The sequence below is a fragment of the Phodopus roborovskii genome, unplaced genomic scaffold (genome assembly GCF_943737965.1).
Source record: "Phodopus roborovskii unplaced genomic scaffold, PHOROB, whole genome shotgun sequence".
Taxonomy (NCBI): domain Eukaryota; kingdom Metazoa; phylum Chordata; class Mammalia; order Rodentia; family Cricetidae; genus Phodopus; species Phodopus roborovskii.
The window spans coordinates 29,093,144-29,118,180 of record NW_026126460.1 but is presented as its reverse complement, the minus strand read 5'-3'; the positions used below and the strand labels follow the sequence as shown (position 1 = coordinate 29,118,180).

Below are 25,037 nucleotides of genomic sequence, written 5' to 3'. Positions count from 1 at the left end.
CTCTGAATTTTAGTCCAGTAAGGCCCATTTCAGGTTTTGACTGATAGATATGTAACATAATATATTTGTGTTGCTTTCAGGCGCTATGTTTGTGGTAATTTATATCGGGAAATACAGATGCCGTCAGATTAGGTTAAAAAGCTCCTGCTTCATTTATTTAACAAAACACTAAAAACTCTCTGAGAGCAAAGCATTATGTTGCCAGCCTATAAGTGCAGATAACAGGTACTTCGGAAAAATGGAAAGAGGAGGTACCCAGGCTGGAACAAAGATGAGGGATTTTCAGTCCACTGTGGCCATGAGTATTGAAATTCCTTTTCTGCGCTCTACAAACTGCTCTTTTTTTGGCCGAGACTCATATGAAGGTCTGGTTTGTTACTTTCCTCCTAATCCAAGGAGGAAAAAAAAGCGGGGGAGTATACTTCTGATTTTCCCAACACCCCTGAGATTTCTGACCATTTCCTAAGGTTGCAAACGTGCACAGCATTGACGAATCTTAGCCAAGCGATAAACTTCAACCGGCCACAAGAGTGTGCCTGTGAGGAGCCCGCTGATTCCTTTTTTTTTTTTTTTTTTTTTTTTTTTCCTGCCAAACCAGAATTAGCCGGTATAGGAATGAACCAGCGTGGAGACCTGAAATTGCACGGATTGGAAGGAAGCTTGGGTAGGCTCGGATCCTTGCAAACGAACCCTTCTTAAAGGCTCCGGGACGGAAGCATCGAGCCTTAGGCTCCAGAAGGTTCACCTGGCCCTACAGCTAGCGGAGGTCGAGTCCGGGAACCCCGCGCCGAGCGAGCGCACGGAGCGGGCGTAGCGCCGAGCCCCAGGCGCCGCATCTGCAGGATGCTGGTCGATATTGCTACCAATCCCCACGCCCAACGGCTCCGGATTCTTGGAGCGGACCTTCTAGTTCACGGATTGAGACCAGGAGCCGAGTGAGACCGTAGCCCTGCCGGCTGCGTGCGGTGAGTACCCTGGGGCTGTGCTGAGGCCAGGGACTTCAGGGTTGGAGCATCTCCGAGCCGGCATATACTGGTAGATACCGGTCGGTACTGGTGACCACGGCTCCTTCAGGGACCTTCACGGGGCGAGAACCCGGGACAGGGTGAGAGAAAAGAGGGGCCTGGGCAAGGCAGCGGTACTCTCTTGTCCCCCGAGCTGCAGGCGGGGGTGCGCACGGTCCAGGGCGCCGCGCGCCTCCCTGGCGCTAGAACGCGCGTCGCCTCTGCGCCCGGCCTCGCGCTCCCAGGCTCTCGAGGCCCCAGTTTACCACTCCAGGTAGATAGTGATGGGGCTACAGCTAGCTACCTCCGGGGGGCGCGGGAGTCTTTGTGTCGGGGTTCCTTGGTGGGGTATGGAGGTTCGGAGGGTGCAGCATCACGCGCAGATGGACCAGGGCAGGGCGGCGGATGCTGAGCCCCCGGGAGCCACTCAGATCCAGCATCTCCAGAGATGAAATGGGACAACGAAGACCCAGCACAGCCATTAAAGGGCAGAGGCAAACCTGACGAGGTTTTATGAGCTCATCTCTTCTTATCAATTAAGCCCCTTTTTCCTGTGGAAAAGTTGGTTCAAGCTCAGGCTCATTAGCAAGGGTAGCTGGGGGTGCTTATTAGGGATTAGAAAGATTCTCCGCCTGGTCAAAGGAGAGAGGGGATGAGGGGACGGGAGAAAGGGAGAATGGTGCGGATAAGAGGTTGAGACTGACTATAGGTTTGTTCATATTTGGACTTCACAGAGCACCCATTAAACGACTGGCTCACTTTTAGGGCTGGGGATGTACCTCTGTTGGTAGGGTGTCTGCTTGCATCCTTGAGGCCCTGGGTTCAATTCCCCCAGCACTGCCTAAATCCAACACTGTAATACGGCACTCATCCTGCAGAGGTATGAGAAGTTCAAGGTCATCCTCCAACCTGAGGCTAGCCTGGGCTAAGTGAGACCCTGTCAAACACACAAACAGATGTTTCAGTTGACTTGTTGGTAAAACAGGGTCGTTTGGGACCTCAATACCAACCGGCCAAGATCATCGTGGCAAAAGCCACCGAGCACAGCCCTGACCCATTGGAAGCACACATACATGCAGGCATAACACCAGTGCACATAAAATACAAATAAATTATCTTTTAAAATGTGTGTATGTATGTGTCTAATTGTCTGTGTACAACACATTCCTCTGAGGCCAGAAAACGTCATCAGGTCAGTTGTGAGCCACCCTATGTGGGTGCTGGGAAGTAAACACCAGTCCTCTGCAAAAGGGACAAAGGCTTGGAACTACTGAGCCATCTCTCCAAACTCCTTTTTAAAGAATGTACTTTATATGTCACGTGTATGTGTGTGCACTGTGTGCATGTAGCCTGGGGTCTGGGGAACAACCAGACCAGAGAAGGACATCAGCCTAAATATCAAGCCACACCCATCCCATTTTTATCAGGAACCCATTCCTAAGACAGCTAGCCCTCTCTAAGGATAGTGCCTTAATCCATTCCTGAAGATGGGTCCCTTGTAACACAGACCTTCTAAGGGGCCCACCCGTTACTATGGGTGCAGTGGCAGTTAGGTTTCAATGTGAGCTTGGGAGGAAACAGATCAGATCAGCATAAATACTTGTTCTTCTGTACACTTTCATTTTAGGGACCTAGCTGGTCACTGAAATGTGAAGGCAAGGAATGGTTGCTTTTAGAAAGATATTAAGTATAAAATGCAAATACTTGTTTCCCTTTTTGTTTGGTTTTGGGTTTTGTTGTTGTTTCTCTTGTGTTTGTTTCTCTTGAGGCCTAGGTTGTTATATAGCGGAGGCTGGCCTTGAACTCCTGATCCTTGTGCCTCTACCTCATAGGTGCTAGGGTTAGAGGCATGCACCATAATACTGTTTTGTTTCCCCTGTTTTTGTTTTTTTACAAGACAAATACTGGGATACTGTGTATCCCAGGCTGGTCTAGAATTCCCTGCCAGCCTCCTGTTTCAGCCTACTGTTTTCTGTAATTACAGTCATGTTCTACCATACCTCTTAATACCTTCCTTCAGGGAGGTCAGATGGGGCCCCTGAGGTCTCCGTAAGCCATTTAATCCAACTGTGTTCTGGGTTGTCTGCATGCAATGCCACCTTCTGAATTTACACTTGGACTCCTTGCATAAAATTGTCCATTACATGCTAATCACTGACGTGCACTTATGATTAAATAAACTGGAAATGCCCAGAGCCGTTCCATAACAATCATTTTTTAACTCACAAAATAAATAAATAATTCAGTAAGAATATAAAGTTCTTAACATTTCCACAGGAAAAAAATACTCTTCTGTAGGTTGGAAAACTATTGTTTCATTTTATGTGTGTACATGTCTGTGTGTTAACACATATGTATAGGTATGTGTACATTTGGTCATGGAAATCAAAAACCAATGCTAAGTGTCTTCCTTGATTGAGCTCCACTTTTTTACTTGTTATGTTTTTAGATGCTTTTATTAAAATAAAAAAAAGATGTATTATGCATGTATTATGCAGACACCCCCTGTGTCTGAATGTCTATGTACCATGTCTGCAGTACCTGCAGAGGTCAGGGGATGGCTTTGGATGCCCTGGAGCTGGAGTTATGGCAGTTATGAACCTCATGATGTGGGTCCTGGGAACTGAACCTAGGGCCTCATGGGAGAACAGCCAGTCCTCTTCTTACCCAACGAGCCATCTGTCCAGCCCCTGGTTTTCCGTCTTATATTTGGTTGTTATGATGCTGAAGGGCAAACCCAGGATTTCACTCACTCTGGGTCAGTGCACTACTCCTTAGCCACATCCCTTCTGTTCTGACATAAATCAAAGCTGATTTCAATTTCAAAGGAAACAGTCAAAGTGAGTGAACAGTTGTATCTGTCAACTGAAAATGCCACTCTCCAGAGCAGCCTTTCACCTCACAGCCTTGCTCTCCTTTTCACTATCTCTTGTTTTGTTTTTTAGAGACAGGGTCTTGCTGTGTGGCCCTGGCTGTCCTGGGACTCAGCTGTGTAGACGCAGGCTGGCTCAAACTCTCAGAGATCCATCTGCCTCTGCCTCCCAAGTCCTGGGATTAAAAGGGTGACCGACCCCCCCGCATCCGCCCGCTCCAGGCAGCATGCAGGGTGACAAATGATGTGCAGTTAACAACAACCGTGCTGCTCTGTTTACCTCGACACCATGGGCTGTAGCCCAGATCATTCTGAAGCGGCTCCCACAACTCAGCCTCTTAGAGCTTACTTAATCTCCTAGTAACATGGGAGTTGGGGCCACTTGCAGGTCAAACTAGGAGTTCTCTGATTGGCTGCCTGTAGTTTGCAGTAAAGATAAGTATAGGGGCTGGGCTGGTTTCCTCAGTAAGTCCTTGTCCTACAGGGCTGGTCTGAATTCAATTACTTGTAAAGTCGGTATGAGTGGGGGGATGGCGCACGCCTTTAATCCCAGCACTCAAGAGGCAGGGCAGGTGGATCTCTGTGAATTCAAGCCAGCCTGGTCTTCATGTGAGTTGCAGGACAGCCAAGGCTCACAGAGAAACCCTTCCTCAAGGGAATCAAGGCCAGGCATGGCTACCTGTGCCTGTGACCCACAGTTGCTCACTGGTCCTCGCTGCAGTGAGATACTGTCTCCAACCATGGCTGAGATTGAGGGCTATCCGTGGCCTGCTGTGACCTCCGAATGCACAAACACCCACATATGTGTACCATACACAGTCCACACGCCCACTCACCCACAACAGCCAAACATGACAGCACAGATTTGTGATCCCAGCTCTTAGGATGTTGGAGACACAGGTAGCCTCTGGTGCTCACTGGTCAGATAGCACAACTGAATTTGTGAGCTCCAGGCCAGTGAGAGGTCTAAGGAGCAATACCTGAGGTTAACCTCTGACCTCCATACACACACAATGCACCAACACCTGCACACATATACAACTGGATACACATGCATGCAGGCACACATAAAAACAGCCAGATTTGAAGCATTCATGTCTATAATGTCAAAATGCACAGAGTTGTTTGGAATGGAGACCAGAAGATTTTTTTTATTGAGTCTTTGTCTAGAATTGCTGGCACTCAATGACAGTCAAATAAATCAGACCAGCCTGTATTCATGTGGTGTTACTTTAAGTTCTCTGTGTCCTTGTTCAACCTGTCCGTATACCATGCTCCACCTGTACAGGCACTGGGGCAGCTGGCCACCTGCTTGCTGTTTGATGCTTCCTGGCTTCTACTCTGCAGCAGTGGGAGCCACTTAACTTTAACTACCCAACAGTCATTTCCACTTGTAGGCAACAGTTGCTTCTGTTACCCTGAACATTTAGTCCCCTTTACAAGTCTCCAAACTCCCCATTCTCAGGCAGTGAGCTAACTCCCTGGTTCACCAAAGACATTAAACTGTAGGTAGGACTCAACTTGCTATCCCCACTACTTACTGACGGGTTCAGAGAAGAGATGTTATCAGGGCTAGTCTGTCTTACCCATCACATCCAGGGGGCTTGTTCTCTCTCTTTTTTTTTTTCTCCCCTCCATCTCTCCCCCTACCTCCCCTTCCCCCTTCTTTAACTTTATCTGTGAGATGACTATAAAGACAGACTTTAAAGTGATCTGTAAACCCAGACCCACCAGTGACAAAGACTAACCTGAGCATCATTTGACCTCGAAGCCACTTTGATCGCAGTGGGAGGCAGAGCTGTCCGAAAATGAGGAAGGTGTTTTTTGTTTCCATGTGTGATGAAATTATTTACTGTGTGTGTTTCAGAAAACCTTAGAAAATGTATACAAGTCATGAAGATATCGGGTATGACCTTGAAGATGATCCCAAGGCTAAGAAGACCCTGAAGCCCCACCCAGACATTGATGGCGGGTGGGCCTGGATGATGGTCCTTTCTTCCTTTTTTGTTCACATCCTCATCATGGGCTCACAGATGGCCTTGGGGAGTCCTCAACGTGGAATGGCTTGAAGAGTTCCACCAGAGCCGAGGCCTGACCGCCTGGGTCAGCTCTCTGAGCATGGGCATCACCTTGATCGTGGGTATGTTCACTGCCACCTGTTCTAAGAGGGGGATGAAATGACAAGACCCTGTTGAGAGTAAGTCATCACATTCCTGAAGCATTAGGGATCAGATACCAGTGACATCACCAGCTTTTAAAGTCGAAGTAAAATAGAATATTCAAAACACAAAATTTATCATCCTTCTCTCTCTCTGTCTCTGTCTCTCTCTCTCTCGTGTGTGTGTGTGTGTGTGTGTGTGTGTGTGTGTGTGTGTGTGTGTCTGTCTGTCTGTCTGTCTGTCTATCCATGGCTCTTGTGTAGATCAGAGGACAACTTGCAGAAGTTGATTCTCTCCTTCCACCATCTCAATCCTGGGAATGAAGCTCAGGTTTCCAGACTAGCCAGCCAGTGCCGTCACCAGCTGAGCCATCTCACTGACCTCAACACTGATTTTGCAACTGACGACTCATGTTCATCACTTGTGCTTATTTAATACTTTTGTTGGAATTGGCCTTAGCTCAGTGGTTCCTTAGAGTTTGCAACATTTCAGTTTTTTTGAGACAGAATTTCACATAACCTTAAGGCTGGCCTTAAACTCAGTACATAGCCATGGAGGACCTGAACTTCAGCTACCCTTGTTCACTTTCCAGATGCTGGGATTACAGGCATGGGCCACCTTACCCAGTTTATTTAACGTCTGTGAATGTTTTGCGGGGGCACTGTTGGGATTCAGGTCCAGGGCCTCACACTTGCTAAACAAGCAGTCTACCACTGACTGCATCTGCTGCCCCCTCCATGAATAGTTTTAAAAGATAAAAGATTAACCAAGGTCGGCAACTTTCCCATTATTGTAATAAAACTCATAGAAGAAAATGTTGATTTTGGCTTACGGCTCCAAAGGGTTACGAGCCCATCAAGGTGGGGAGGGGTGGCAGGACACAGTGGGTAAGGGGGCCCTGAATAGGAAGCTGAGAGAGCATGTTTCTGTGTGCATGCCAGAAGCAGGGAAAGCAAACTGGAAGAGGGCTGAGGCTATAAACCCTCAAAGCCCCGCCCCCAGTGACGTGCTTTCCCATCAGGCTCTGCCTCCTGAAGGTTCCATAACTTCCCAGACAGCACCACCAACAAGGGATGAAGTGTACAAATTCATGAGCCTAACGGGAAAATGTCCCGTTCAAACCACCACAGAGGAGGATGAGTTCAAAGCCAGCCTCAGCTGCATAGTGGGTTCCAGAACAGCCTGCATGCATGAGACCCAAGGACAAAAATATATATGTGAAATGATTGTTGATAGCCTGGCAATGATGGCACATGCCTTTAATCCCAGCAGTAGGGAGGCAAAGGCATGCAGATGTTCAAGGCAGATGAGTTCAAGGTCAGGTTGGTCTATAAAGCAAGTTCAAGGATAGTCATGACTGTTAAACAGAGAAACCCTATCTTGAAAAACATGAACAAAGAAAAAATTTGACAAATGTCTATGACATTATTGACACCTTCAGTTCTTCATTGGTCTTCAGACTAAAGCAGGGGTGTGGAGAGATGGCTCAGAGGTTAGGACGCCTGCTCTATCAGTTCCCAGCACCTTTGTGGTGGCTCACAACTACCTATTTCCAAGCAAGAGTCATAATGAAATCATTGGATCTGGGTTTTATTGTTCTTTTGTCCCAAGAGTTCGGAGCAAGTGTTCTCTATTGTTGGGCATATGTGTGTGCGTGACTTGTGGAAATCAGTTGTTTTCATTTTGCTGGAATGGCAGTTAGCTCATGGCAATGCCTGCTGGCCATTCATGAACAATTCATAAGAAACAAAACAAAGCCAGAAAGTTTGGAGTGGTGTTCCCGCCCCACACCTTTAATGTTTGTATTTCCTCACTTCAGAGGATTTACAGCATTTCCAGTCTGACTTTGCTCAATTACAAACGGTAAATGACTGAAGGAGTCCTCAGCAAGCAGCAGTCACTTAACTAGAAAGCCATAGTTACCAACTGAAGGCCATCAGCTGTCGTCTACTTCATGTTCTTGTCTCTACAGCAGCTAATGCCTTCCCTCTGCCTTATAAAATCTTGTAAAAAGTCACCCTGGCTTTCCTTTCTTTTTATGTTTCTCAGATGTCTTAGGATATTTCATAAGTATATCGGGAAGGCTCGCATCTGATTCCTTCCTGTTATGTGGGAAACGTTGTATTGTGTGGCCTGTTGCTCTTTCTTATATCAAATAGCTGTCAGCAGCAAAATTAGGAGTCACACATGTTCCATTATGGGTCACTTGGTCACCCAACTGTGGCACGGTTGAGTGAATATGAATGTATAACAATTAAAACGTGGGGCTGGAAAGATGGCTCAGTAGTTAAGAGTACTGGCTGCTCTTCGAGAGGACCTGTAATTGAATTTATTTTTTAACGTATGTAAAGAAATATCTTCAAACTTATCTCAATTCAGTTACTCCCAACAACTCATCCAGATGTTCAAAACAATGGGCTGATTTTATGTTATCCATATAATATCCATATTTAATATATAGCATGTGCTATGTAAAAATATATTTAGTATGTAATAAGTCTAAGACGTTAACCCAATTGTTGTCATTGATGTCGGAACTTATTAAATAAGTTTTTACATTCATGTTTCATGCGCTTTTCAAAGACACCAGACAAGGAGCTGGAGATGTGGCATTTGCTGATCTTGCAGAGGAGCTGGGTTCAGTTCCCATCTCCCATCTAAGGCGGCAGCTGCAGCTCCAGGAATACTGACACCTCTGGCCTCCACAGGCACCTGCACTCACATGCACCCATCCATAGTATACAGACACACACATAATTAAAAACAAAATAATGAAGCTGGGGTGATGTCTGTGGCTAAAAGCACTGGCTGCTCTTGCAGAGGACCTGGGTTTAATTTCCAGCACCCACAAGTACCTCATAATCTAAAACTCCAGTTCCAGGGGATCTGACACCTCAGCTGGCACATAGGGCACATACATACATGCAGGCAAGACACTGGCTAGGCGACAAACCTCTGCCGAGTGTCTGCGTTGATTTGACTCCAGAGGTGAGACCTGCCTAACTGTGGGTCTGGAGGAAGCTGGCTGAGCAGCAGTGTTAGTCTTTCTCTGCTTCCTGATGACAAGACACAATGTGGCCAGGGACTGTTCTGCCCTTGATAAAGGAACCCCTTTAACCCAGGCCCAAACAAACCTCCCGGTAAGTTGTTTTTATCAGGATCGGTCCCAGCCGCGCAGAAAAGTTACTAATGCACCCGGCATGTGGGAGGAACCAGTCCTCCCATACAAGAAAGATCTCACAGGGAAATGTTGTTTTAGTTCCAACTAAGCAGGGAAATTCTTGAAAGCTTGTTTATTATTCTCTCTCTCTCTCTCTCTCTCTCTCTCTCTCTCTCTCTCTCTCTCTCTCTCTGTGTGTGTGTGTGTGTGTGTGTGTGTGTGTGTGTGTGTGTGTGTGTATGGGGGGACACACGTGACCCCAGCCCATGAGTAAAGGTCAGAGGACACCTTTCAGAAATCTGCTCTTTCCCTCTCCCTACTGTAATTTCTAGGAATTGAACTCAATGCATCAGGCTTGCACGGCTAGCTGTTTTTACCCACTGAACCACCTCTCTGTCCCTAAATTAGTTTTTTTAAGTCAAACAGCCCCACTCAAGTGTAGCACTCAGTAACTATATAAAGTGATGACAACCATCCCGGGTCTCTACAGTGTCAAAAATGCACATCCCGGGAGGCTGGGGTGCAGTTCACTGTAGCTCACCTACCTAGAGCGCATGGAGTCCTGAGGTCCATCCCCCAGCACCTAGTAAACCACGCACAGTAGCAAATGCCTCCTGTCCCAGCATTTGGGAGGTGAAGGCAGAAGGATCAGAAGTTCAAGGTCATTCTTGGTTATATAGGCAATTCGAGGCCAGTTTAGGCTGCATAAAACAAAAACATTATAGCCTAATGCTCTCAGAGGAGAACTAAGGGAGAAAGCAGGGCCTGCGTGCATTGAAGACAGCAAATTCTTTTAAGTTCTGTTTGTGTTGAGTGCTCTATGATCAGCTGTAGGTCATCTTTGGGGAGAACCCTTTTCCAGTGTTTCCTTTAGAACTGGAGTCAAGCTGGGTGGTGGTGCATGCCTGTAATCCCAGCACTCAGGAAGCAGAGGCAGTCGGATCTCTGAGTTGGGGGGCTGGGCTGCTCTACAGAGTGAGTTCCAGGGCAGCTGGGGCTACACAGAGAAACCCTCCAAAACAAAACAAACAAAAACTGGAGTAAAAATCTCTGATGTGAGTCAATGAAATGGTTCAGTGTGTACTTGCTACCATGCCTAACAACCTGAGTTCCATCCCCAGACCCATGTAGTAGAAGGAGAGAATTGACTCCCGTAAGCTCTCCTCTAACCCCCACTCCAGAACCATCGCACGTTCACCCACGTAGACACCACACACGGTGCATAAACAAATGTTTAGTGAAATTTAACCTCACCTGCATAAGGAATCAAGAAGACCAGGAAGAAGATGAGAGGCAAGGGTAGAAATTGCTCCCAAGCCAGAGGGCCAGCCATCACACATGGCCCCAGTCATTTGGGGATAGGTAGGAAACTACTCATTGGTGTGTGTGTGTGTGTGTGTGTGTGTGTGTGTGTGTGTGATTTCTCTCATTTTCAAGTGTTTGCTTAGTCCACACATTTTCAAGCTATGTGTTAAGGCTGAAGAAGTGCATGCCATGCCAGATGCTGTTAGAACACTAGCTGGTGGTTTCTGTTGTAGGCAGAATGAGAGACTGCCTGTTTCTGGTCTAGAACCATTTGTTCTCTGATGAGATTATGTCCATCTGCAAGGTTCGTATACTTTCGGATTGTTGGGGCCACAAAGGTCCTTGTGCCCATAGATCTTGAAGGAAACCAGATATTCATCACTCAGGGGTGTCTCCTCAGTGGACAATAAACACTGTGTTACCTCTCCTCAGTAAAATACCTGCATTCTATCCAGAAAGCTGAAGTGGGTGTTGTTAATGACCTGGTGGCCTTTGCTATCCATAGAGGCAAACCTCATCCACACCCCCAGACTGATTATCCCAGACTCTCCCCCTTTAGACCTTTAGCTCCCAGTCAATGGAACCCATCCTGTACTTTATGTACTTTATGGCCTGCTGACCTCTGTGCTGTCTTTCTCAGAGACCACACCAGCTCCTGGGTCTTTTAGCTGAGGAACCCACCTTCATGGTCACACGTATTTTGTAAAGGAGATTCTATGTAGGCACCCCTTAAGCTTTATTGTGCACCTAGAATTGGAATGATTGTAGCCTGGAAAACCGTTTTCCAAATTCTATTGTGTTTAAATATGCTTTCAGTTAGCTGCCTGGCATCAGACTTCCCGAAGTTTGACCCAGGTTGACAAGGACAATCCAAACGGACTTTTCACTCTTAACCTCTTTTCAGACTTCTGCCTGCCTCTGTCTTCTGCAGAGACCCCATCATAAATAAGATGCTTTGGGGTTTGCCTATGTTATTAAAATTTAGATTTGTTTATTGGGGGTGTGTGTGTGGAAGTCCGTTCTCTTTCTACCAAGTGGATTTGGGGGCTTGAACTCAGGTTGACAGCTTTGGCCACAAGCCCCTTTCCTGCTGAGCCATCTAGCTAGCCCTGGTTTGGTCTTCTTTAAGCAGCCCTTGTGGTGTTTTATTCTTTAACTTTTTGTGGGGTACACTAAGACAGCAAGGAGCCTCTAGTCAGTGTCTTCTCCACTGCTCTGTGGCAGGACCTTTCATCGGCTTGTTCATTAACACCTGTGGGTGCCGCCGGACAGCAATCATTGGAGGACTGGTGAACTCCCTCGGCTGGGTGTTGAGCGCCTATGCAGCCAGCGTGCAGTCTCTCTTCCTTACCTTTGGAGTGGCAGCTGGTAAGCATGGTTTACAATTTTTGATTTCAGAGTTTTGTACATTTTGTACATTTAGATGATGGATTTAACTGAGGGGAGAAGAGACACGTTGAGGCATTCTGTTGACAGTCCAGTGAGACAGCTCAACAATTAAGAGCACTTGTTCTTGCCAAGAACATAGGTTCCATTTCTAACACCCACATGGCAGCGCAGGGCCATCAGTAACTCCAGGTCCAGAGACTTTGATACCCTCTTCTAACCTCTATGAGTTTCACACACTCACACACAAGTTTACATGTATGCAGGGAAAATACACAAATAAAATAAACAAATCTAAAAAAAAATTAAGGTATTCCATTCTCATCTTAGAAGTGTGTGTGTACGCGCGCATTGTCTTCAGGCACCCTTCTACCATCCTCTGTCTTGTTTGACACAGGGTCTCTCACAGATTCTGGAGCTTGGCTGGCAGCCAACAAGCCCCAGAGATCCTCCTGCCAGTGACACACACATTCACACACATACACACACCACACTAATGTTACAGGCACGCAAAGCCACATCCAGCTTTTTACTTAGATGTTGTAGATTCAAACTCGGATCCTTTTGTTAGCATAGCTAGCCTTCTTATTCATGGACCCAAGAACCACTAATAGATGCTTTGTCTCATACTTTGGGGAAACTCACTAGCAACTCTATCTGACTTCCCAAATGGAACAAAATTCACACTTTAATGCCAGCTCCTATGTGCTAGGGTTTCTCCTTTGAAGAATGGGCAAGGCGGGGATAATGACACACATTTAAGTGAGTGAACAAAAATGTTAGGGGAATGAAGACATCTCATTAATAAATACAGGAATAAATGTGAATAACGCAGTAGTCATTTATCTTTTTCTCAGATGAATGAATTAGCAGGTCAAGATTCTCAGAAGCCAATCTAGCACACAGGCAGGGGATGGATTAAAACTGAACACCATGCAGAGTGATTTGCATTCTGCAAAATGTATTCCCAGCCATAATTTCCTTTACCCACAGGTTGTGGGATTCGCACAGTGAGTAGCAATTTCCTCGGACTCTGTGTTCTGCTGAAGCTGGTCCCGCCTGACTCTGTGGGAACAGAGCTCTGATCCTCCTCAAATACTGAATCAGAGTTGAAAGCTATTTTGATCAGGAAAGCCAAATATAGTGGCACATACATTCACAGCATTTGAGAGGCAGAAGCAGGAGCATTTCCAGAAGTTCAAGGTCAGTTTGGGTTACAGAGAGATTTCAGGTCAGCCAGGCCATATAGTGAGCCTCTTTCTCAGAAAAAGGAAAGGAAGAAAGAAAAATTCCAGGGCTCAAGAGACAGAGGCAGAAGGATCTCTATTAGTTCACAGCCCTGATCCACAGAATGGTTCCAGGCCAGCCAGGGATACACAGTGAGACCCCGTCTCAAAAAACAAAAACAAAATTACAAACGAAAGAAAATATGTAAGTATAGGTATAGCTATAGTTCTAGCCCTAACGAAGTGGAAACAAAAAGATATAGAATGCAAGGCCAGCCTGAGCTACTTACACAATGAGTTCAAGACCACCCTGGGCTACACAAAACCTTGTCTGGAAAACACAAAACAATGAAGTTATTTTGGTTGGGATTTAGTGGTTCATAGCATTTCTGTAATCCTAACACTTGGGAACTTGAGGCAAGGCGATAGGTTAAAATTAGTCGGGACTATGAATCAAGAGTTAATCTCAGAAAACAAGCAATGTAAAAGCAAAAGGTTAATAAAGATTTATGTCTATTTATTTCCTAACTGTTATGAGATGGGTCCTTATGTATCTCCAGCCTGACCTTGAATTTGCTGTGTAGAAGGAAGGACTTTGAACTTTTGATCCGACCCCCCATCCCGGTCTCCACCTCCTGAGTGTTGGGATTGCAGCAATATGCACCAGGCCTAATTTATTAAGTGTTTCATTCCTGCTGGGCAAGCAAACTTACCGCTGAGCTGCACCCATCCGTGCCCTCCCTTTGCAGCCACTTACTATTCGTGTGACATTAGGCACATTAGACTCAGCACTGAAGCTCCTCATACCTCAGTTTCCTTATGTGCAAATGGGCAACTTAAGAGTACCAGACTAGTACGTTGAAATGATTGAAGTGATTCACATAAAATGCTTAGCACGATGGTACACATTAACGTGCTTGGTGAATGTTGGCTGACACACAAACATGGCAGCATGTGTGTAGCATAAATATGACATAAACTCAAGTATATCCCTTAAGACAAGGGGAATGGGACACTAAAGCTTGGTGTCAATGTGCTGGTGAGATGGCTCACAGGTAGAGGTACCTACCTGTGACAAGTGTGAGCCTGGACAGCCTGAATGGCTCTTAGGTCCCCAGATAGAAGGAAAGACCCACCTCCTAAAACACTGGTTCTCTGCCTTCCTAATGCTGTGACCTTTTAATACAGTTCCTTGTGTTGTAGTGACCCCCAACCATAAAATTATTTTGTTGCTACTTCATAACTGTAATTTTGCTACTGTTATGATTTGAATGTAAATATTTTATACTCAGGGTATCTGATATTTGATCCCCATGTGAAAGGGTCATTCGGGTCCCAAGGAGGTCATGACCCACATGTTGAGAACCATTGTCCTAAATGTTGTCTTTTGATCTCCACATACGTGTTATTGTGTGTATGTGTCTGCACTCACACACATCATATAACAATAGCTATCATCATTATTATTTTAACAAGAGATTAGAAATTTTTTTTGTTTTGTTTTTTGAGACAGGAATTTCTCTATGTAACAAACCTGGCTGTCCTAGAACTCACTCTGTAGACCAGGCTGACCTGCATCTGTTTCCTGAGTGCTGGGATTAAAGGTATATACCAACACTGCCAGACAAGGATCAGAATTTCAAGGCCATTCTTAACTACAAATTCCAGGCCAGCCTGGGCTATGTGGGGCCCTGTTTTAATCAGTAAACTTATTTTGTGTCCTCATCAAAATCCAAAGTATGACAGTATCATAGGACAAATCACCTAGTATCTTAAACAAGTTCAACAAAATAAACTGCAAGAGGTATTGGGGTTTGAAAAGGTTTAAAATGGGCATCAACAAAGAGCAATGTGTACAACCCTTGTTGGGTTGTTGTTTAAGCATACAAGTTTGGGGGGTTGTTTTGTTTTTTTAAAAGCATAGTCATTTATGAAACACCTGGAAATTTGAGCGCCTTCTGGATATTTAGTGGTATCAAAGGATTGTTTTTCCCAATGAGATAATGATATGAGAACTATGCCATTTAAGTGAGTCCTACATTTGGAGATTTATACTAAAATATGCACACATGAGATAATATATTCTTGATTTGCTTCAAAATAATATGTGGTATTTACAAAATTGGCTGTGAGTTGAGATTTGTTGATGTTAAGTGATGGCACAAAGAGTCATTAAATCATTCTGTTTTTTAAAGCTTCCCCAAGTTTGATTTAAACTGTTCCATTGGAAGCTGGAAAGATGGCTTGGCAGTTAAGGGTGCTGGCTGCTCTCCCAAAGGACTGAAGTTCCCACCACCCACATCTGGCAGCTTACAACCTCCTATGACACCTCCTCTGGGGACCCAAGGCCCTCTTAAGACCTCCAATGGCACCTGCACACTTTCACACACACATCCTGGATTTTGAGTTTCGTTTTGTTGTTTTGTTTTCTGAGACAGGATCTCATGTAGCCCAGGCTAGCCTCAAATTCTGTATCTAGCTGCAGATGACCTTGATACTCCTGATTTGCCTCTGAACTCTGAGATTAGTAGCATGTGTCACAATACCTGGTTTATGAGGTGAAGGGATCAAACCCCAAGGTCTCGTGCATGCTGGACAAGCCTTACAATGTACGCTACTCTCAGACACATCCCTGTGGTTCATCCACTCAGGGCCTTTTTTTTTTTTTTTTTCTTTTTCTTTTTGTTTGTTTTTGTTTTTCAGGGTTTGTTTGTTTGTTTGTTTGTTTGTTTGTTTCGAGACAGGATTTCTCTATAGCTTTGGAGCTTGTCCTGGAACTGATTCCATAGATCAGGCTGGCCTCAAACTCACGGAGATCCTCCTGCCTCTGCCTCCCAAGTTCTAGGATTAAAGGCATGTGCCACCACCTCCCCTCAACAAAAAAATACTTTATCTTTAGAAATGCAAAATTAATCTCTTTTTTTAAAAAATTGCCTCGGCAAGTGAGATGGTTTAGCAGGCAGAGGTGCCTACCACCAAGCCTGATGCCTGAGTTATGTGATAGGAGAGAACTAACCAACTACCATAAGACCAGAAAAGAGGTGAGGGAGGGGGCAATTGGGTAGGGGAGGAGGAGATGTATGGTCCAGGTGACATTGCTGATGTCAAGTGGGCTGGGAGCAGAGGACATGAGCACAGTCTGTCTGAAGGGGTAAGGTCTCAAAAGTCCACACTAGACACAGAAATCGACTGGAGTTTCTTATTTCTTGGAGGACCAAGCTAGGGTTTTAGATAAACAATCATCTAGATAGATATTATATCATTTCTGTATTTTTACTTAGTTAATTTTCTCAAATAGCAAGTAGATGTTACAGATGGTTCAAACTCAGTCAACCCATGAGGAGATATGGGCCTGGTGATGGACCATAGGATGATGCCTTTGTATTTTATTTTGTTGGTTTTTCAAGACAGGATTTCTCTGTGTAACAGCCCTAGTTGTCCTGGAACTTGCTTTGAGGACTAGGCTGGCCTCAAACTCACAGAGATCTGCCTGCAACTGCCTCCCAGGTGCTGGATGGGATTAAAGGAGTACACCACTATGCCCAGCTTCTTTTTAATATTTTTAGATTTAAAAAGATTTATTTATTTTCATTTTATGTTTATGGGAATCTTGTCAGCATGTATATCTGCACTATATTTGTGCAGTACCCCCAGAAGCCAGAAGAGGGTGGCAGATCCCTAGAACTAGAATTGCAGGTGGTTGTGAGCCACCCTGTGGGTGCTGAGAACCAAACCTGGGTCCTCTGCAAGAGCAGCAAGTGTTGTTAACCTGTGAGCTATCTCTGCAGTCCCTAGATTTTTTTAAGTTTTATTTTATGCATGTGAGTGTGCCTGCCTGCACGTGTGTACATAAACCACACGTGTATGTGACCACCACAGAATTCAGAAGAAGGGGTGGTCAGACCCACTAGAAATGGTTACAGCTGCCATGTGGGTTCCAAGAATCAACCCAGATCCTCTGCAGTAGCAATAAATACTCCCAATCACTACACCATCTCTCCAATCCCTTTCCGTGTGTGTGTGTGTGTGTGTGTGTGTGTGTGTGTGTGTGTGTGTGTTTTGTGTATACCACAGTTCACAAGGGGGGAGGTCAGAAAACAACTTGCAGGATTCAGTTCTCTCCTTCCACCATGCGCATCCTGGGCATCAAATTCCGGTTGTCAGGCTTGGCAGCAAGCCCCTCCATCCTGTAGTTGTCTTGCTGGCCTCTGTGGGCTTTTTTTCCTTTGTCTATTTTACATTCTAAGAAATTGGTCCAGAGTCTTGCCCTGGATGACAATGGCAGGAAGCTTAGGGACTGTTACTGTTCCAGCTGGGGGTGTGACCCTGGGACAGTGGGAGCCTAAAAACGAAACACACTGGTCTCATGCAATGGCCATATTTATTCAGGCCACCAGCCAGTTTATATCCTGGGAGTATTCTGAGAGCTAGTGAAAGGGAAAAAAGTTAATAAAAGTCCAAAACTTAGACTCCAAAGCCTATATAGGAAACAGAAAATGTTCAAGCCTCTCTGGGTTCCCCAAAAAGGCAGCCTGATAGATAAGGCTAAACAAAGAACTGGGTACAGAGGCCTGGGAATAGATGACACCCCCAAGCTGTGTCAACATTTCTCTGTCCTAAAGAAGATCGGATAGTTGTCAATTTGTAGTTGTAAAAGTCCCTGCCTAGGAGATAATTAACAAACTTATTTCCTCTAAAACTTTGTAATGTTAGGACATCCAGTCTTTTGAACTTTCCCGTTTAAAAACCCCCTCATCCCAAAAGCAGCATTCTGCTTGTTCCCAAACAGGCAGGGTCCGAGTTGCAACCTTTGTTTTTACATTCAGTGTGTTGCTTCCTCAGTGGTGGATTTTTGGGGTTCCTGGATCTGCGCATAACATTAGGAAAGTCATGTGAGCGACACTCGATAGAGTTTAAGCAGGGCACAGCCACACGGCAGCTTGTGCTTGGGAGCATCATTCTGAGTAATAATGGATGGGATGAGGAGATGAGTGACTGAGAGTAAACCCACTCCTTCCAGGAACCACCCATGTTATGGAAGGAACAGAGGTTACAACACTCTTGTCTTGTTTATTTGGTTAACTCACAAGTTTCTCACCCAGCTCCTTTCATGGACAGTCCCCACAAGGGACCAGTCACTTTCCTCTGTGTGATTCTGTCTAAGACAGGGCCTCCCTCTGTAGGTGAGGCTGGCCTGGAACTCACAGTCTTTTGAATCTTCTGATCTTACAGGAGGAATGTGCTCTGATGGTATTGGCAGGAACTACTGCAAAGCCTGGGGAAAAAAATGTTGGCTCCTCCTGACTCCCCTCCTCAAAGCTTCTTTACAGAGTCATCATTATTCCTTCATTAGAATGGACAAGTAATGGTGTAAGGAGATGGAGGTGTTACAGTTTGGATCTTAATGTCCCTGTAGGCTGTGTAGTCAAGATGGGCCGTTGAAAGGTGGTGGCATCTTTAGAGAGTGGGGCCCAATGAAAGGAATAGGTTAATGCCCTTAAACAGGGCCGTGTGCATCCCATATTGGCCTCAAACTCACTGTGTAGCTGAGGATGACCTTGCAGTTCTGACCCTCCTACCTCCACTTCCTAGGGGTTAGGATTATAGACCTGTGTCACTGTGACCACTTTTATGTGGTGCTGGGAATTCGTGCATGCTAGGGCAAGCATTCTACCAACCGCTAGATCCCTAGTCTTCTTTTTCTTGACTTCCTGAAACCCATGAGCTTTGCTGTGACTCTCTGCCCTGACATGCCCCAAAGCATCAAGAATTAAGTTCTCTAAAACCACTAATCAAAGCTGCCTGACATGGCTGCTGATCTTTATGTAGTATGGTTGCTGACGTTTTCTGTCTCACCTGCAGGCCTCGGCAGCGGGATGGCTTACCTGCCTGCGGTGGTCATGGTGGGAAGGTACTTCCAGAAGAGGCGAGCCCTGGCCCAGGGTCTCAGTACCACGGGGACAGGATTTGGGACATTCCTAATGACCGTTTTGCTGAAATACCTGTGTGCGGAGTATGGCTGGCGGAACGCCATGTTCATCCAAGGTGCTGTGTCCTTGAACCTGTGTGTTTGTGGGGCACTCATGAGGCCCCCTCCCTCCTGGGAAGGTAGAAAACTGCCCAAGAGAGGAGGAGCCCTGTGCCCTCCCAGCTTACTCCACTGAATCTGTGAAATCAGGACCACTGGGCATAACTGAAGACCAGGACAGGCTGCCGGGGAACGAGGAGACTGGCTGTGACCTTCAAGCACAGGAGTGTCAAGGTCAAACGTGTGACAGGAAAAACATGTGTGCTTTCCAAGTTCTGAAGACAGTGAGCCAGCTCACTGTGCGAGTCCAGAAGGGCTTTGGGGACTGGTATTCAGGCTATTTTGGAACAGCCTCACTCTTCACCAACCGCATGTTTGTAGCCTTTATTTTCTGGGCTCTGTTCGCATACAGCAGCTTTGTCATCCCTTTCATCCACCTGCCAGAAATCGTCAGTTTGTACAACCTGTCGGAGCAAAATGACGTGTTCCCTCTGACCTCAATTATAGCAATACTTCACATCTTTGGGAAGGTGATCCTGGGGGCGGTGGCTGACCTCCCCTGCATCAGTGTCTGGAACGTCTTCCTCATCGCTAACTTCACCCTCGTCTGCAGCATCTTCCTTCTGCCGTTGATGCACACCTATGCGAGCCTGGCTGTCATTTGCGCCCTGATTGGGTTTTCCAGCGGGTATTTCTCCCTGATGCCCGTGGTGACGGAGGATCTGGTTGGCACTGAGCACTTGGCCAATGCCTATGGCATCATCATCTGTGCCAATGGCATCTCAGCTTTACTGGGACCACCATTTGCAGGTGAGTGCCCCCAAGGTACCCAGAGTTTAGAGTGCATGCTGGAGGGCAGGATGTGGCCCTGCCCCTTATAAAGTCCAATGTCAGAGCTGGGCATGGTGGCACATGCATGTGATCTCAGTACTTGGGAAATTTAGGTAGAAAAAACACTGCTAGTTAGAGATCAGCCTAAGCTGTCTCCAAAAAGAAAGAGAGAGAGAGAGAGAGGGAGGGAGGGAGGAAGGAAGGAAGGAAGAAAGAAAGAGAGAAGGAAAAACAAAAAGGCTGGCTCAGAGGTTAAGAGCACTGTCTATTCTTCCAGAGGACCTGAGTTTAATTCCCAGCAACCACATGGTGGCTCACAATCACCTATAATAAGATCTGGTACCCTCTTCTGGTGTGCAATCATGCATTCAGATAACTGTATACATACTAAATATATAAAATCTTAAAAAAAAAAAAAAAAAAAAGGCCAGATGTGGTAGTAGACACCTGTAATCTCTTAAGGGTATGGAGGCAGGAGGATTGGAACAAATTCCAAGTCTACCTTTGCTACATGATCTGACCCTATCTCAAGAAATCACAGGGCCCTGAGACTCAGCAGATAAAGGCACTTGCCACCAAGTGCCAAGTGTGATGAGCTGAGTCCAATCTCCAAAACCCATGTGGTGGGAGGAAAGAATGACATCTTGTAGATTGTCCTCTGACCTCCACGATTATACTATGGCACAGACCCATACACATACAAACATACACACACATTCTTCAAAGAGAAGAAACCAAACACGGTGCTGTGATATGTCTGGGTTGGTAGAGTGTCTGCCTAGCACATAGGGTGCCCTGAGTTTTATACCCAGCACGTCATACTCTGATCTGTGCCTGTAGTCCTAGCACTTGAGAGGCAGAGGCAAAGATCTAGATTTCAAGATAATCCTTGGCCACATGAGACCCTATCTCAAAAAACCACCAAAGGACATCCATGCTCAGGTCTAGCCATGTGTTTGTTGCCTTTCGCTGCTCAAATAAGCTGCCATAACCATTATCTTACTGTTCAGGTGGTCAAAGGTCTAGCCAAGAAAGTGTGCCGAGCACCATGGTGGCACATGCCTTTAATTCCAGCACTTGGGAGGCAGAGGGACCTCTGAGTTCCAGGACATAAAGAAGCCCTGTCTTTTAAGAAAGATGGGGGTAGGGGGAGGAGAGGAAGGAAGGAAGGGAGAGAGAGAAGACATGCACCTCAAGTTGAGGGAGAAACCCTGCCTCAAAGGAACAGATGGAAAGAGATGGAAGTACCCATCCAGCACTGTCTTACGAGCACTCATAAGCACTTGAACACACACAGCAATGGGCGCGCGAACATACGCATTCGCATGCACACATGCTAACACCAAAGCACTAAATATACGTTTCCCATATATTAATGTAAATATATAATTGTGAGAGAACTTTAAGGCCAGGCATGTTTGTGAAAGGCTGTAATCATAGCACTTGGGAGGTGGACGCTAAAATAGCAGGAGTCTAAGGCTAGCCTGGGCTACATATGACCCCATCTCAAAACAAAACAAACAAAAGCACTTCCACAACAGAAATAATCAAAGAAAGAAGTTTCTGTGGGCGCCTACCCTCACTGCTGTGGGGACTCCAGGCTAGGGTCCCCATCCATCAGATCCAAGTTTTTCTCCTAGTGTTTGTTGCTTCCTCTCCTCCTACTGATTCACACACTATTGGTGAAGGACACTCATTGGCTGCCTGCATAATGTTTAATCGACTCTTGGGGCCAAGAAACTAAGGTTGTAATGTGATGCAGGCCACCATTCGTGCACTCTGGGGTCAGGGTGCATGGCAATAGGATCGACTAAATAACGGCATTCAATTCTTGCTAGACATCCCAAATGGACTTGAAATCCTACTTAATGTGCATCGGAGAAAATTACTTCTCCAATTACCTTTTGTTCCCCCCTGTAAGTGGTTTCAGAAACAAACATGTTTCCCATTTTTTCAGAGTGATTTCTAGTCCCATTTAAAAACGTGATACAATTTAGTGCCACATTAGACATTCGAGTGCTTCCATTTAGGGAAAGCGTGCAATTCAAGACATTATACACACATTTTGACCATGGCATTAGACAAGACCAACTTCAATCTAATTCATTTTATAACATTACCGGGTATTCACTTCTTAAAAGATCTCATAGTAGAGGTAATTTTTCTAGATGTTTCTAGAATACTTCCTAACAAAAATCCAGTCAATCAGATCAGGCTAGCTGAAACATTTTCAATGTTGCCCAAGAGCTGGGAGCAATTTAATTGATAAGATACCTATCCTTCTCACTGAGGGAAGGCAATTGACTAGGGAACCAGGTTTTCTTAGAAGCTATTGCTTTGAGTTAATGGATGAAAGAATTTTGAAGGTCCCAAGTTCCAAAGGACACAGACCACAACCAGGTGTGCCTGGTCAGGAAATGTCACCCATCCTCAGCTACATAGGGAGTTCACAAGAGCCCTTCTCTGGCAAGTGTGAGGCCCTAGCTAGGTTCAGTCCCCAATATGGGAGTGAGAGGTTGAAAAGATGCATGGTTCAGTGATTAGGGCTAGAGAGCTGGCTGTTCTTCCTGAGGACCCAGGTTCAATTCCCAGAACCCACATGGCAACTCAGTACTGTCTGTAACTCTAGTTCCAGAAGATCTGACACCTTCACACAGACATAAATGCTGGTAACACCAATATACATAAAATAAAAACAAATAAATTACATTTTTAAAAAGACCACTTGCGCCAGGTGTTGGTGGCGCATGCCTTTAATCCCAGCACTCGGGAGGTAGAGGAGTCAGATCTCTATGAATTTGAGTTCAGCCTGATCTACAGAGCTAGTTCCAGGACAGGCTCCAAAGCAATACAGAGAAACCCTGTCTCGAAAAACCAAAAAAAAAAAACAAAACAAAACAAAACAAAAACCAAAAAACAAAACAAAAAACAAACAAACAAAACAGAGCACTTGCTGCTCTTCCAGAGGTTTAGTTCCCAGCACCCACATCAGGTGACTCACAACCACTGTACCCCAGCTCCAGAGAACCCATGAGTGACCTCTTCTGGCCTCCGTGGGTATTGAACCCAAGGCCTCTTCCAAGGCTTCACCACCAGCCTTTTTGCCCCCCCCTCCTCTTGGGGGCAGCATCTCACTGTATGCCTACAGCTTGCATGAATGCATTCATTATGCAGATCAGCCTGGCCTCAAACCAACGGAGATCTACCTAGATACTAGTCTTTCCAAGTGCTGGGATTAGAGGTGTGAGGCAAACTTAGCTAATTTTCACTCTGAGACGAAGGTCTCCTTAAATTGCCCAGGCTGACTAGGCAAGGACACTCTGTAGCCCAGGCAGATCTTGAATTTGCATTCTTCCCGTAGCTGGGATGACAGCCCTGTGCCCCCCAGATCCTGCCCTGATCTTCTGATTTTCAGATTATAGTCAGTCCCCTCACCGGATCTATTCTGAGGTGGATACAGAGCCCTCTAGCTACAGTGCCTTCGCTTGCTCATGTAGTCATCACACAAGTCCCATTGGAGGCAGCTGGTGTCGCCGAGGAGTTGGTGGGGGTTCTTGAGATGTCAGTGTCAGGGTGGCTTTCAGCTTCTGAAGCAGAATCATTTTTGTATTATGTGTTTAATCTTGTTTTAGATTGCTGATGGAAAAGGACAGGGCATTTTACTAAGCCACATCTAACGAAGATGACCTTTATTTTTGCCTCTTTTTTTTTTTTTTTTTTTTTTTTTTTGTTATTTGTTTTTTGTCTTTTGTTTTGTTTTTTGAGAGGCTTTCATTGGGTAGCTCTGGCTGGCCTGGATCACCTGCCTCTGCCACACCTACTGCCTCCTATATTTAAGTCAAACACCACATTTAATAGGGATGATGAGCTGACTTAGTGCGTAAAGTACTTGTCACATAAGTTCCACATGAGCGATGACCTGAGTTAGGTCCCTGGGACCCACATAAACATGGACGGAGAGAACTCACTTGCTCCACAGCGTTCTGTGACCTCCATGTTATGAGTAAGCTTTTCTGCCAGTAGGTCCCACAGCTGCACCAGCCCCAAATAACACAGAGATGCTGTATTAAATAAAATTCTGTTAGCCTGTTACTAGCATTTCTTATCGGCTAGCTCTGTCTTAAATATTAACCCATTTCTACTAATCTAAGTATTTCCACCTCCACATAGTACACTAGTGCCACACACAAAGTTCACACACACGCAAATAAATAAAATAGGTACCGCCAGGCATGGTACCCTTTAATTCCAACACTTAAAAGGCAGAGGTGAGTGGATTTCCGTGAGTTCTAAGCCAGCCTGATTTATGTAGTGAGTTCCAGGGCTACACAGTAAGACCTTGTCTCAAGAACAAACAGAAAAACAGTAAATAATAATGAAACAACCCATAGTGAATTTGAGACTAGTCTGAGTATAGTTTGTGAGATCTTATATCCAGTGTGTGTGTGTGTGTGTGTGTGTGTATTATACACACATATATATATTCTGAATGAGGCCTGTCTCTGTGGCCCAGGGTGCTCTGGGTTCTACCCCCAGAATTACAAAGAAAAGTTAATAAATTGGAGGGGCAGTGTTGGAGACTGAACTGTGGCTTTAATATGTGCTAACAAGTGCTCTACCACTGAGCTACATTCCCCAGTCCAAATTCATTTAAAAAAAAAAAAAAAGAGCCAGCCTGATCTACAGGTCAAGTTCCAGGATAGCCAGGGCTAGACAAAGAAACTCTGTCTTGAAAAATTAAAAAAAAAAAATTGAAGTAGCAATAAATGCCGGGTTTATAACTTTTAATTTTTCTTAAACTGTATTATACTGAATACATCTATATTTTTTGTTTTTGTAGGGTGGATCTTCGACATCACACAAAAATACGATTTTTCCTTTTATATATGTGGTCTGCTCTACATGGTAGGAATACTCTTTTTGCTTATTCAACCCTGTACTCAGATGATAGAACAATCCAGAAGAAAGTACACAGATGGTGCACATGTTTAGTGTCATGCAACATTTGTTGTGGGTCCTCTCCTCGTGCCTACCTCACCTGGTCGCTAGAGGAATGCTCTGTATGG

General features: G+C 45.4%; 1 protein-coding gene across 1 annotated transcript; it reads left to right on the top strand.

The window, feature by feature from the left end:
- Positions 1-772: 772 nt before the first annotated feature.
- Positions 773-25,037, top strand: Slc16a14 (solute carrier family 16 member 14). Its single transcript, XM_051190610.1, is given in 7 exon segments — positions 773-965; positions 5,744-5,918; positions 5,920-6,016; positions 11,725-11,868; positions 18,975-19,201; positions 19,203-19,950; positions 24,812-25,037. Coding segments are annotated over 6 exon segments (1,530 nt in total). The 5' UTR covers positions 773-965; positions 5,744-5,756; the 3' UTR covers positions 24,964-25,037.